This window comes from Equus przewalskii, chromosome 13 (assembly GCF_037783145.1).
Source record: "Equus przewalskii isolate Varuska chromosome 13, EquPr2, whole genome shotgun sequence".
Taxonomy (NCBI): Eukaryota; Metazoa; Chordata; class Mammalia; order Perissodactyla; family Equidae; genus Equus; species Equus przewalskii.
Window position 1 is genome coordinate 85,144,457 of NC_091843.1, and position 12,582 is coordinate 85,157,038.

The 12,582-nt window shown below is 42.9% G+C and overlaps 1 protein-coding gene across 2 annotated transcripts in view; it reads left to right on the forward strand.

Annotated features, from left to right (window-relative positions):
* Positions 1-474: 474 nt before the first annotated feature.
* Positions 475-12,582, forward strand: part of HOMER1 (homer scaffold protein 1) — a 122,113-nt gene continuing 110,005 nt past the window's right edge. Inside the window, exon 1 of one of the 2 annotated variants that reach the window (XM_008537189.2) lies at positions 475-2,122. In XM_008537189.2, coding sequence (XP_008535411.1) covers positions 2,118-2,122 — 5 coding nt within the window. In that variant the 5' untranslated portion in view covers positions 475-2,117. The remainder of the gene's footprint in view (positions 2,123-12,582) is intronic. The other variant, XM_008537188.2, reaches the window with a different exon arrangement.

A 12,582-nucleotide genomic window follows, 5' to 3' on the forward strand; every position in this document is an offset into this window, starting at 1 on the left:
AAAAATTAAGTTGATTTTTCCCAAGTCTTGTTGGAAACCTATCCACCACTAGTGAGCAGGCTCTCCTCCCACATTTCCGTGCTAGCTGGGACTTGAGAAGCCCGGGGATGCTGCTGCAACAGAGGTGGGAGTGGGAGATTGGATATCACCCGCTTGACACTTCAGCACTGTTGCTATGAATGATTCATTTGTATTTGGCACATTTGTTGCAAGGAAAATCTCCTCCTCCCGCCGCTTCCTTCGCCGAGCTCCTCTCGGGCTGTCTCCTGTGCTCTGGCCTTTAAGCAGAAGCGAGAGCAGGTGGGCACAGAGGAGCTCGCGGAGTCCTCCTCCCTCTGCTCCTTCCCTAATTTAGCAGTACTTCCGGCCGCGTGACATCATCCCCCGCACCCCGGTGACGTGAGCGGCGGGTGACGTGTGTGCGGAGAGAAGCGCGCTGACGTTGCTATTTAAAGGTCCTCCTGCCGGGAGGATGGAGACACAGCGCGAGCACCTGGTGTGGGGCGCGGAGGAGGCAGTGGCGGCCGGGAGCGGGGCTAGGAGCCAGCGGAGGAGCAGAGCGCGCGCGCCGCCCGCCGCCGGCCGCTAGGGGAGGGGGGAAAGAAGGAAGAAAGGACGGACGGACGGATAGACCTGCCGGCCGGACTCACTCCCCTTGAGGGCCGCCTCGGCCACTGACCACCAGCCTCCCCGCCGCCCGCAGGGGCCCCGCCCCCGTCCCCGGCGCCCCCTCCCGCGAGCAGGGGGCGGGCCGGCCCGCGGCCGCGCTCTCCGCGCCCCTCCCCCCGCAGCCGCCCGGCCGCGGCGCTCGGCTCCCGCGAGCGGCGCTGACCGGGAAGCGGCCGGCGGAGGCGGACGCAGCGGCGGGCTCCAGGCCGCGCGGGTCGGCGCTGCTCTGCCGAGCGGGAGCCGGAGACCCGCGGAGGCGGGCGGTGAGGGAGGTGTGAGGAGGCGGCGGGGCCTGGGGACTGAGGCGGCGCGTGGCGGCGGCGCGGAGCGGGGGGGCTCCCCGGCTTGGAGCCCCGCTCCCCTGCCTTCGACGCGAGGGTAGCCGCCGCCTCGGCTCGGGCGGGCGCCCGTCGACGCTTCCGCCCGGTCCTCCGCCGCGGCTCGGCCCGCCCCGGAGCCGGGGGCCGGGGCCGCGCGGGCTCGGCTCTGATTCATTCATTCCCGGCGGACGGGAGCCTCGGACCTGCGGCGCTCCGGAGAGACGAGGGAAGCGGGCCGCGGCGAATGAAGGGCCGCGCGCGAGCCGGGCTCCATTGTGCTGGGCGGCGGGGGCCGGGCAGGGGCTGAGGGAGGGAGCGGGCGCCTGCCCCCCGCCCCCCGCTCCCCGCTCCCCGGCGGCGCGGCGCCCCCAGCCTGCTGCCTGCCTGGAAATGGCTCCGTCTGTGCTCGTCGGGAGAAGGAACCGGTCCTGCCCAGCCTGCTCTCCCGCCTCCCCCCCGCCTCCCTGCTCCGAGTCCTAGGAGGGGAGACGGTTCCCAGACAGAGTCCAATGTGGAGCGCCGTGCACGTCGCGAGCTGCCGGGGGTGCGCTTCGAGGAGATTTTTCTACCTAGCTTTTTCTAATGGGAGCGCAGGACAGCAGTGGCAGTTCTGCTTGTAGGATTTTCATTTTCTCGTAGGGCTCTCTCAAGTGCACGTCGCATTGGGTTGCACGCTCCACCCCCAGAGCCCCGGGGTGGTAGAGAAATTTGAACCCGCAGCCTTAGTAGCACCGGAAAGGCCGAGTTACCTGGCTCTCCCTGAGTGTCGAGGAGGACATGAGCGAAAGGACCACCGAACTCCTTTTGTCCGGGACTCAGTGAAGCTGGATTCTGCGCTTTCCGACTCGTAGACTCATTTTGTGGAATAGAGTTGACCGCTGTCTCCTCCGCGCGGCATTTTAACTCTAATAAGCAAATGCCACCTCTGTTTGAACGATTTGCTATTTACGAGGGAGAAATCGTCTCACCTAAGGGAACTAATTGAATTGTCAGCATCACTGAAATACCTCCAGAAAAGGATCTCGGGGGGTGGAAAAGCAACTGCGAAACAGCAGACGGAGAAATTCCTTTGGAAGTTATTCCGTAGCATAAGAGCAGAAACTTCAGAGCAAGTTTCCACTGGGCAAAATGGGGTAAGGATTTTGTGTTTAACCCAGCTTCGAATCTGTTCATGTGTGTGTGTTACTGAGCGGTGGTGGCGATTGTCTGCGTTTTGTGTTTTCAAACAAATTTGCCACCATGCTAAGCTGGTCGTACTTGAAAAATGTAGGTGTGTTAACATTTTAACAAGTTGTTTTTGTAGAGTGGCACCGGAGGTCGTAATAAAGGAACTTAGGTGTATTGTTTGTAAGCAGAATATAGTTCTATTAGTAACATGTAAGAAGACAACACATGCTCCACTTTACTGGTTAAACTGCCGCATCAGGTCGTAATCAAAATCATGAGTCTTAGGTTTTGTTGTTGATATCTTTCAGAGAAGTCCTGCCTTCTCTCAGTTCTTGGAGAAGAATCAGTTGCACAGAGGAACAATTGTAGGGAGTGGTTAGACTACAGCCCTTGAAAATGATCCAGTGTAAACTGTTGCCCTTACTGTGCCCTCTGTTTTGTCCTTGAATAGCCAAAGCTAAAACGTGTAGAACTGATTTATTGGAGCATTAAGACGAAAATCTGAACGTCTTGCTGGTGTGGTCTGCACACTGCTGGTGCGCCGGGTAGGAGATCAGAGCTTGAATAGGAAGCAGCTTTTTGTTGAAGGGACTTGCTCGCTTTTTCTGCTTTTTGCTTTGAAGTTCGAGTCTTCAGTTTGTGTTAGCAATGTCAGATCTACACCTTCTTTCAGATCTAAAGTTAGCCAGGAGTGCTTTTGTCCAACCTTTTATTAACTCTTCACAGAGCAACTTGAACACGTGCTAGTGAGTCTGCCTAATTTAAACCAGAAACGCGTAATATTCCTAATTTAAACCAGAAACGCGTAATATATTAATGGAGTAATGATCTGGTCATTTCATTGACCGATTGTCGATGCTTTTTGCGGAGAGGAACTTCTAGAATTTTCTCTTTTTTTGTGGTTGAACAAACACATCTAAAGGGACAGGAATTGAAAGGATAGGCTGTGAAATTCACTGTGACTGTTTAGGGGTGTGCACACCTAAACTTACTTTCTTCAAACTTTCAGAGGAGGGTTCTTAGATAGTACTACCTTTTCTGTTGGAGTTAGAATTTGAAGTTTATTAAGTTAAACAAGTTGAAAATGTAGAAGATATATTGTGGGAGCCCTTCATCAGGAATTAATGAGAAAGAACAGTAATTGTTTTTAAACTTAAGTGACAAGTGATGAGAATATATATAATATGCATAATTTGGGGTGCTGCTGAGAGCAATTAAAATACCTCATTCTATTTCTAGCGCTGCCATTAGTAGCAGCAATTACTTAACCTCTATGGACTCTGTTTTCTTATCTGTAAAATGAAGGACTTAGGTGAGTTTAACAAAATTTTCCAATCTGTAAAGGAATTCTTTTACTCCTCCTTCTTTCTATTTTAATGATTACTAGTTGGTTTCTTGAGGTAAATCTTTCAGATGCAGAGATTTTTTTCTCTAAGCAGTTTTTAAGCATGTAGGCTGGAAAATAACGGCATTTGAAAAATGTTTTGTATGAATTGCACCAATTTTAATGAGAGGATACTGAAAAATACTACTATTCATAATCTTTGAAATATGGCTTCCCTTAAGAATCTGCAGCTCTTCTCTTTAAAACATGTCAGAGCACACAAAAATCAGGTGGCAGTTTTTTGTGTTGAAGGCTGCATTCTCTCTAGTCAGTGGAATGGTAGCATCATGGAAGAAGATTGGTTTTCCACAACCTTTAAGCTGCATGAATGCCAATCATTTTACCAAGGGAAGCTTGGGATGAAGTTAATATCAAGGGAACTGGTATTCAAAATAAGAAAATAAGCCCCCAACACATAGCACACATTTTAGATACTTCAGGATAATGAAATTTGTTCATAAACTAATTTATTTGCCCTTAATAAAGTGGTAAATGTGGACTGGAGAGGAAAAGGAGTGTTTGTGACATTTTTCTGAAAGTCTCTATTTGGGGCTATGACTTTCTCATTGATAGTGACTTGCTTCATCTGAGTTGTCAAGAGAGGGTGGATAGGTGGAAGTGGAAGAGAGGAGCATAAAGAGAAGGCATTTGTGGAAGTTTCCACCCTGGGTGGGTATTTATACCTAATAAGTGTTTGCAGAATAAGCAAAGCCTCCTGCACCCAGTTTTACCCGGACAATCCTAAATTACCACCCTCTGATGAGTATCTGAAATTTAATATTGTAGGTGAAGAGTTTCACATTTCATCAATATGTTTCTGACTGTTAGGTTATAATACGAACTTAGCTTTGCCTTAATTATGGATGTAATTGCAAGTCTAGGGAGAACTTTTAAGCAAAAGGAATTGTTTTTAAAGAAAATGAGTGATTAGGCAGAAAACAAATCTATGGCTCCTGTAATGGTAGTTTACGAAGTATTATGGAAACGGAAAAGAACAGCTGAAACTGACAGTTGGCAGAGTCTGTCAGAGGATCTTGGATGCTGCCTGAACTGTTTTTAATTCAGTGAAGGCAGCTGAAGTATTGGTTTGTGAAATAGGTGTTTCAGACCCCCTAAAAATCAGAGCATTCATGTATGTAAGATAAAGTTGGTGAAAAGCTTCAAAGCCCTGGTGAGGAGCCCTGGTTAGGTATGATCCCCAGTCCTCCAAGCTGTGTCTCATAATGAGAGCAGTGAGTCAGTAGCTATTTCAGAACCACTAGAGTAGGCAACAGAAAGCAAGTTCATTCCATGGGTTGTTTCATCTACCCTTTGTTTTGTTTAGCTCGTATTGGCAACGTAGTGCCATCAATAAGGGAATAGAGAATCCTTCCCCCTCATTAAAAGTTAGTTATAAAATGTCATTCTCCCTGCCAATGAGGTCTGATAATACTGTCTCTGATTTATCTCACCTGCCTGTGGGGACCTCTGGAAACCCTCTTCTCTGCCTTTCCCCAGATAACTTCCTGAAGCGTGGAAGTGGCAGCTGCTGCATTGCAACCTATACTGAGTCTCTTCTTTGCTGAGAGAGAAAGCTGACACCTCTTTCTGCCTCGGGTTACTGGGGGCTGTAGCAGAAGGGCGGAAATCTTGATCCAGCACTGTGATATGAATGGGTGTTTTGGCAAAAGCAACCGATAATCATTTCCAACATCAGAGAAGTTAGATGCAAGTCCTTAATTTTCTTTCTTTATTCATTTTACCATTTTTGAATCCCTGTTCATGTGGCAAGTACAGCAGCTTAGTGCTCCTGATACAGAGACTAGTAAGATGGGCTCCTTCCCTCAGGGAGTTGATAGTTTAGGAGTTGGTAAGACAGTAAGCCTAAAATTAAAAAGTACAGTGAAATGTCTAAGGCCTGCACTGTAGGGCTACAAAGTCTGTGTGTGTGGGTGTGTGGTGTGTGTGTGTAGCGTTAGCTGCTGAGAGAAGGATGAAAATGCTCTTGTGGAGGAGCTAATAGGTATTAAATAATGAAAGATGAGTACAGGTGGGCCTTGTAGACAAATGAGCAAGCATTCAAGACCCAGGGAACAGTGTGATTGACAGCACTAAGACAAGGAACTGCAAAAAAGTTTGGCATGACAGACTTGGCTCTAAGGGGTGTAGCAAGAGAGGGACCTAGGGCCTTATACAGGGGCCAGATTGGAGGGCCTTGTGGACCAAAGAAAAGCTGGTGTATTTCAAGCTTTTTTGGGGCAGTGACCCATTATGGTAAGGTACACATTTTTTTCCTCACAACCTAGTGCACGTGCATATAAATGATAAAATATCACAAAATAGTACCCTTTGTGTGATCCACTCTGGTCTTTTCTATTCTGTTCTGTTCTATTTTTAAGAAAGAATGACGTTTGTGATCCAATAAATTGATTTAACAACCGAATAGTAGCAACTGGTAATTTGAGAAACACTGCTCTTGGCTGTGGGAATTGCTGAAGGGTTTTAAACAGAGTAATTACATCACAGGTCAGGGAAACAGGGTAAGAAAACGGTTTTAAAAGCCATTTAAAATTTCGTTTTGTATGTTGTATCCTGTGGAAACACCAAGCCAGAGCAGTGAAGCCTGGCTAGGGAGAGGAAGTGGATGGCTGGGCAGGCCCTGGAAAATTCCAAATGTATGGAGTGGGGAGGGTTGGCGATGAGTTATGTGTGGTTGTCTGAGTGGGACTTTTTCAGGATTAGGGTGTTTCATGTGCAGAGGTAAAAATGTAGGAAATGGTATGTTCCTAGCTGAGTCACTACTCGGATGGGCCATGAAATAGTCAATTTGGAAGTTTAAAAAGGACTTTCTAGCTGGCCTACAAACTGCATGGAAAGTAAGAGTGAGAACACTTTGAAATTCCCCCAAGCAGGTGATTAAAGGTACTTGGAGTTGCCAGTAAGGCTTGCCTTGTAAGCTTAAGAGTTATTTCACCTGTAACTAACGTAGAATTGTTATTCTGTATCTATTAACATATTAGGAAGATATTAACCATAAGGGTTTGCATATTTTGAGAATAGATTTTTGCCCCAGTTTTATTGAAATGTAATTGACATACAACATTGTGTTAGTTTAAGGTGTACAACATATTCGACACAGGTATGTTGGGAAATGGTCACCACAATAAGTCTGGTTAACATCCATCACCTCACATGGTTACAAATTTTTTTTCTTGTGATGAGAACTATCATGAGAATAGGTTTATTTTTGAATATGTTAATGGAATAATTGAGCCCACCCCACTCTTACTAAAATTTGAAAGACCTCATTTTTTGTTTTTAGGGCTTTTCGAGGTAACCTATTATACATGGGCAAGATCACCCTTGCTCTTTCCAAATGTCCTCTTCTCTCAGTCTACACCCTCTTGTTCCATTTAGTGAGGACTTTCAACTGGTTCCTTTTCGCTCTTCTTTCCTTTTATCCTTGTGACTCATCCCCTTTTCGGTTGTCTTGGCGACATAGGCAGGGAGAACAGCCGTGGTCTCTCAGGGCTTTTCCCCTGGCTACCGTGTATTTACCCACACAAAGGTGGTGGAAAAAATTCAAGCCTCTCCCAGCCCCAAACCTGCTGTCTTCCTAACTTTGCTCCTGCAGTTTGCTCCCTATCTCCCAGCTTCTCTTTGCTTCCACGTTGGGATTGGCGATGCTCATCTGAGGCCTGCTGCCTCCCCCCAACCCAAAAAGACTGAAGGAGGAAGAGAAATTTTCTTTTCCAGATTTGGTGGTGATGGATGGGTAGGCCATCCACTTTCAAGTGACAGGTAACACGATCTCTATATGGGATAGCAAGTTGTGTTATCATGCCAAGATGCAAGAATATTATTTAAATTTATAAATAAGATATTTTATAATGTCTTTTTAAAAAACTAGATCCTATTCTAGAGTTTTAAAAATGAAAATGAAACCTTTTTTGAATAGTTATGTATTCAGCAGGACACAGGTTGAATGAGGGGGGAGAATCAAGATTATGGTACTTGGGTATTTGGGCAGAACTCTGAGTAAGACTGTGTAAACTACTCAAGGTTGGTTACTTTAAGTATCTATGTAAATTAACTTTGGGGAAGAGCTAATATTAGAGCTGGGATCATTTGGGAAACAGAATGGACGTGGTATATGATGTTTTTGGCTCTGGCCTGAGGTTTTTTATAAGAATGAAATAGTGATTGTGAGTAGCATGTTAAAAGGTGATTATGTAATTCTTGAAGCCAACATATGTCATTTTGATTGATCACATTATATAGACATTAATCCTTTTAAAAAAATCCTTATTGATACTATTTTATTTCTTTCACTTGTAATTTCATTTTCTTTATTTTGATATCCTGGCTCTAGAATAGAATTACTAAACTTTCACAACAAACTTGCAGATCTATCATGAACAAACAAGCATACACACAACAAAATCCTTTTGAAAATATCAATATTTAAAGGGTATGTTTAGGGGAATCTCTTAATTTTGATTCAGTACAGTAATTTATTAATAATAATTTTGAAATGAAGTCACAATATAAATCTGAGGAGTGTGACTTTTGTTTTTGGGGATTAGAGAATCATGAAAGTTGGTTTAGGGTAATTACCTGAAATGGTGTTCATGGCAGTTAAGGATTCGGCCAAAGAAACTGTCTTTATACAGAGTTTGTAAACTCAGTTTCGCTTTGTGTGTGTGTGTGAGGAAGATTGTCGCTGAGCTAACATCTGTGCCACTCTTCCTCTATTTTATGTGGGAAGCCGCCACAGCATGGCTTGATGAGCTGTGCCAGGTCCACACTCAGGATCCAGACCTGGGAACCTGGGGCTCCCGAAGCAGAGCACACAAACCTAACCACTACACCACCAGGCTGGCTGCTCAGTTTAGCTTTAAGCGGTTGAATGTCCCAGATGAGAAGGTGGTTAAAACTCACAAAGTCTCACCTCCTTATTGCCATGTGATTTTTATTCTTTTCGGGCCTCTGGTGTTTAGTTGAAATAGTTGTTTTTGGTTACTGGGTTGTTTTGTTATTTAGGATTAATCCAACTCACTGGACAGAAGAGTAGGGAAAATGTGTTCCAAATATTTAATATTTTCTGATGTAATTAAGTGACTGAATATAAGACCTTTTAAATAGCTTTATTTCTCAATTAGTTAGGATCTGCTAAGTTGAATGAATGTGCAGTTCCTTGTTTGTGTTCCACATTTGTAGTGCTTTATAACCAGAGGCTTATCCTACAGAAAAGTGACCCTGTAGTTTATGAGATTCATTATGTTTGTGGAATAAGTGAGATTTTCCTAGAGATCAGAAAGACTTCTCTCTTAAGTTTTGAAAAATTGAGTGCTTTTGAGGTATTATAAAAGTGTCAGGCTCATTAAGTATATTCATTTCAAAAGAATCTCCATGTGATAAGCAGTATTAATGTAGATTTTTAGCCCATCTACAAGAATTGAGATAGAATTTTCAGATCTTACTTGGCATTGCAAGAGTAGGTAAAACTTTTTGAAAGCCAATAATTCAATGATCTTCAACATGTGAATAAAATCGTATAGTTAGAATTTTAATTTTAGGCAAAAAAAACCTTAATTTTTACAGCATACCTCTCTGTATACTATAGAGTTGGGATATCCATTATCACTTTATGTTAAAAGAGACAGATTTATCAATGAACTTCTGCTAATTGTGGTTTGATGCTCTCTTCCCCATCCATCATAAATCTAACACATTGGTCATTTCTGTGCTCCCTAATCAAATATCTGAGAAAAAAAGATGAAACTGATAAGAATTAGTGCTGCTTATTTTAAGCAACATTTTTGAGGGAAGAGGTTGAAATTATTGACATGTATACGTTACCTTTCTTATGCTTTGCCTTTTCCCTCCACTTGTATTTTATTCTCATCTTGCTTTAAAAGTTTTAAAAAATCTGCTCTTTTCTCTGGTAAGTATAATTTAGAATTAATTTCATAGGGGCATTTTTTTAGTGACCTTGCAAAGGAAAAAAACCCCCAAACTTTTATTTTTCATGAGGTTTTTTTCCCAAAAATGGATTGTGAATCCGGTATGGCTCTTGTGTAGCTAAAAGAATTTTACATATATAAAACTAATATTTGACTTAGTTAAGAATTGAATTTTATTTGCATGCAACTCTCTTTTCTCTTTTAAGGTAGGCTACTGAAGGAAGGCAAAAAGTCATTCTTTTCTTTCTTGTATCAGAAAATTATTTATAAAATTCAAAAAATAAACAATCTAGTCAATATTTTCTCTGCCTGGTACAATTTGTCTTTGCACTTTCTCCAGCTTTTGAAAAATCACCGTAATCCCTTAACACCTAATATTAGCTTTAAGAAAAATGGCTTTGCTTTATGGACATTTCCTTTTAATATTCTAACCATGAAGTGTTTCTATGTTATCTTTGAAAAGGGTTGGCACCAGTTCCTCAAGGCAGAGCAGTGGTAAGAATTGAGAGCTTTTGTAAAATTACCAAAGAAGAGAGAGAAATTAAACACAAAAAATTGTGCTAAGGGACTACAGATACCAAAGCAGCCTTCCTTACTTTATGAGGTCATTTTAAGTCATGTTTATTATGTCCTGTCCTTTGGTACATCTGGATCAACGTGTTCACATGCCTCAGAGTCCAGAGGGCTGTAGAGGAGAGTGTTCCTGACTCCCCTCATAGGAGGGCTTGCTCCTAATTTGTCCCTGTCTTCAGTAGGAGATCCGTAATGAAGTGTGCTGAGCCACAGCTCTGCTGCGTCTCTCTATGGGTTTCCCACCCCCTGGTTCATAGTATAGCACACGTGTGCAGTGTAAGTTGAAAGGATCTGGGGTATTAGACCCCACTGTTGGTATATAGAAAATCCTGACTCCTGGCAATTGGGTACACAGTTGGATATACCAAGTACTTTTCTGATAATTTTTCTGGGAAAATTGTTGGATCCTTTCACTTTACGTTTAAGCATGCGTCAATCTTACTTAAGTAGTCATTGTCTTCTTTCTGTTTCGTTTAAGTATTTATAACTAAGAAATTTAAGAGGGTTGTTCTGGGGCCACCCCGTGGCCAAGTGATTGAGTTCGTGAGCTCTGCTTCGGTGGCCCAGGGTTTTGCTGGTTCGGATCCTGGGCGCAGACCTAGCACTGCTCATCAGGCCATGCTGAGGTGGCGTCCCACATAGCAGAACCAGAAGCACCTACAACTAGAATATACAACTGTGTACTGGGAGGCTTTGGGGAGAAGGAGAAGAAGAAAAGGAAGACTGGCAACAGATGTGAGCTCAGGTGCCAATCTTTAAAAAAAAATAAAAGAGTTATTCTGAATAAGGCTATTTTGTGAGTTGGGATATTCTGCCCTAGTTACTTTCAGCTTCCCCCATTAGGCTCCTATAACGGTCTCCAAAAAATTATCTGGGGTGGATTAGACTATCAAGGAGCTCAGAGGACTCATATCAGAACATTTCTGTCAGTTGGTCCTCCTTCCTGGCAGGGAAGTCTGTCTGTTGCAGTTACACAGGACCATCGTTGTGAACTTACTACAGTATCAGATCTAGGCCTATCCCTTTAGCTTTCAGTGCTTCCTTTTTGCTTATTCTGTTTTAAAACTGCCATTTTCTGTCCTACTCTGTAGTTATGAATCTCCGTCACATGGCTTTTCATGTTAAAATTCATGTGCTTGCTTAATCACCCTGCCAGCTCCCAAGATGTTTACCAAATGAGGATTCCACCTACTCTTGTTCACTCATTTTGCCAGGGATCTGTAGATGGTCAGCTGAATGGGAAGACTCCCAAGGCACCCTTGAACTCATCTTTCTTGAGATTCTGTTGATTTAAAAAAAATACTTTTAGATCTTGCAGGCTGCCTTTTTACTTACTCAACTGTTAATATGTAGAATTTTAATTGTCTGTTTTCTTTTAGTATTTTATTAATGCTAAATTGATATTCTGCCTATGTTAGTATGGGGGAAATAATAAGACATCAATGACTGTATTTCTACCGAGTTTTATTTGGTGGCATACTATACGCTGGGTAATTAGTATATGATCTATGGGTAAACTACAGGGTGTCTATATGGTAGGAAGCTAGCCTGAGGAATGTTTTCAAAGATGGTGCAGGGGTCAATTAGAAACTAGGATGCAAAATTGTATATTCTCTGTGACCTCACCTATAAAAAGTAAATTCTGTATATGCATAAAGAGATGAGGAGGAAATTTTTTAAGGTGCTATACTATGTTTATATCTGGGAGGTATAATTGTGAAATTTTATTTTTTGAGTCTTTCTGAATCTTTTAGTTTCTCTATGATGAATATATTAAGTTTTAGAATTCTCTTGGGTTTTAAGGGGAAGGGGTATTTAAAAAATGCTAACAGCTACAGTACAAAGTTATCAGGATCAGTCACTGTTCCTACATATAGATACTTACGTGTTTGTATCAGTTTTAGTTTGCGTATCTCAAATTTTATTTCATGTTTCTTTTCAAAATTGGCTAAAGAAGTAGTTACTCTGATAGGAAAAATGGTTTCTTGTTTAACTGTAAGGAGTGGTTCTGCTGTCAGTTATCAGAGGGTTCTTACCTACCCCGCTTTTTATGGGTAAGGAGACAGACTCAAAGGGAAAATGTGACTTATGGGAGGTTATGCAGCTGTGAAATGGCAGAGCATGTGCTAGGTCTAGATCCTCCAGCTCCTTGGGGAATTAGTTCAGGGGATCCTAAATGGATGCTCACATGTAGAGAGACTCACTTAGAGAGGGGTCTCTAACCCCTCATAGTTTTAAAAACAAGTTCTAATTTAGTGCAAGCTTGGTATCTTAGTGGTGAATTCATTAAATGTATCTCGTTTTCCTTTTAGATGGTGCTGAAATAAACTGCATTCTAATTTTAGTGTAATTAAATCTCTGCTGAGTGCATTATATTTTGAATGCACTGAAGTCTTTCTCGTGATTTGATGTTATTACATGTGTTTGGTATAGAGTTTCCAAAGTTGATATTAAATTGTAAATTCCATCAGTCAAAGCCTTGTTAACTGCCCTTGTAGTTATTGGGCACATTTAAGTAGATGGA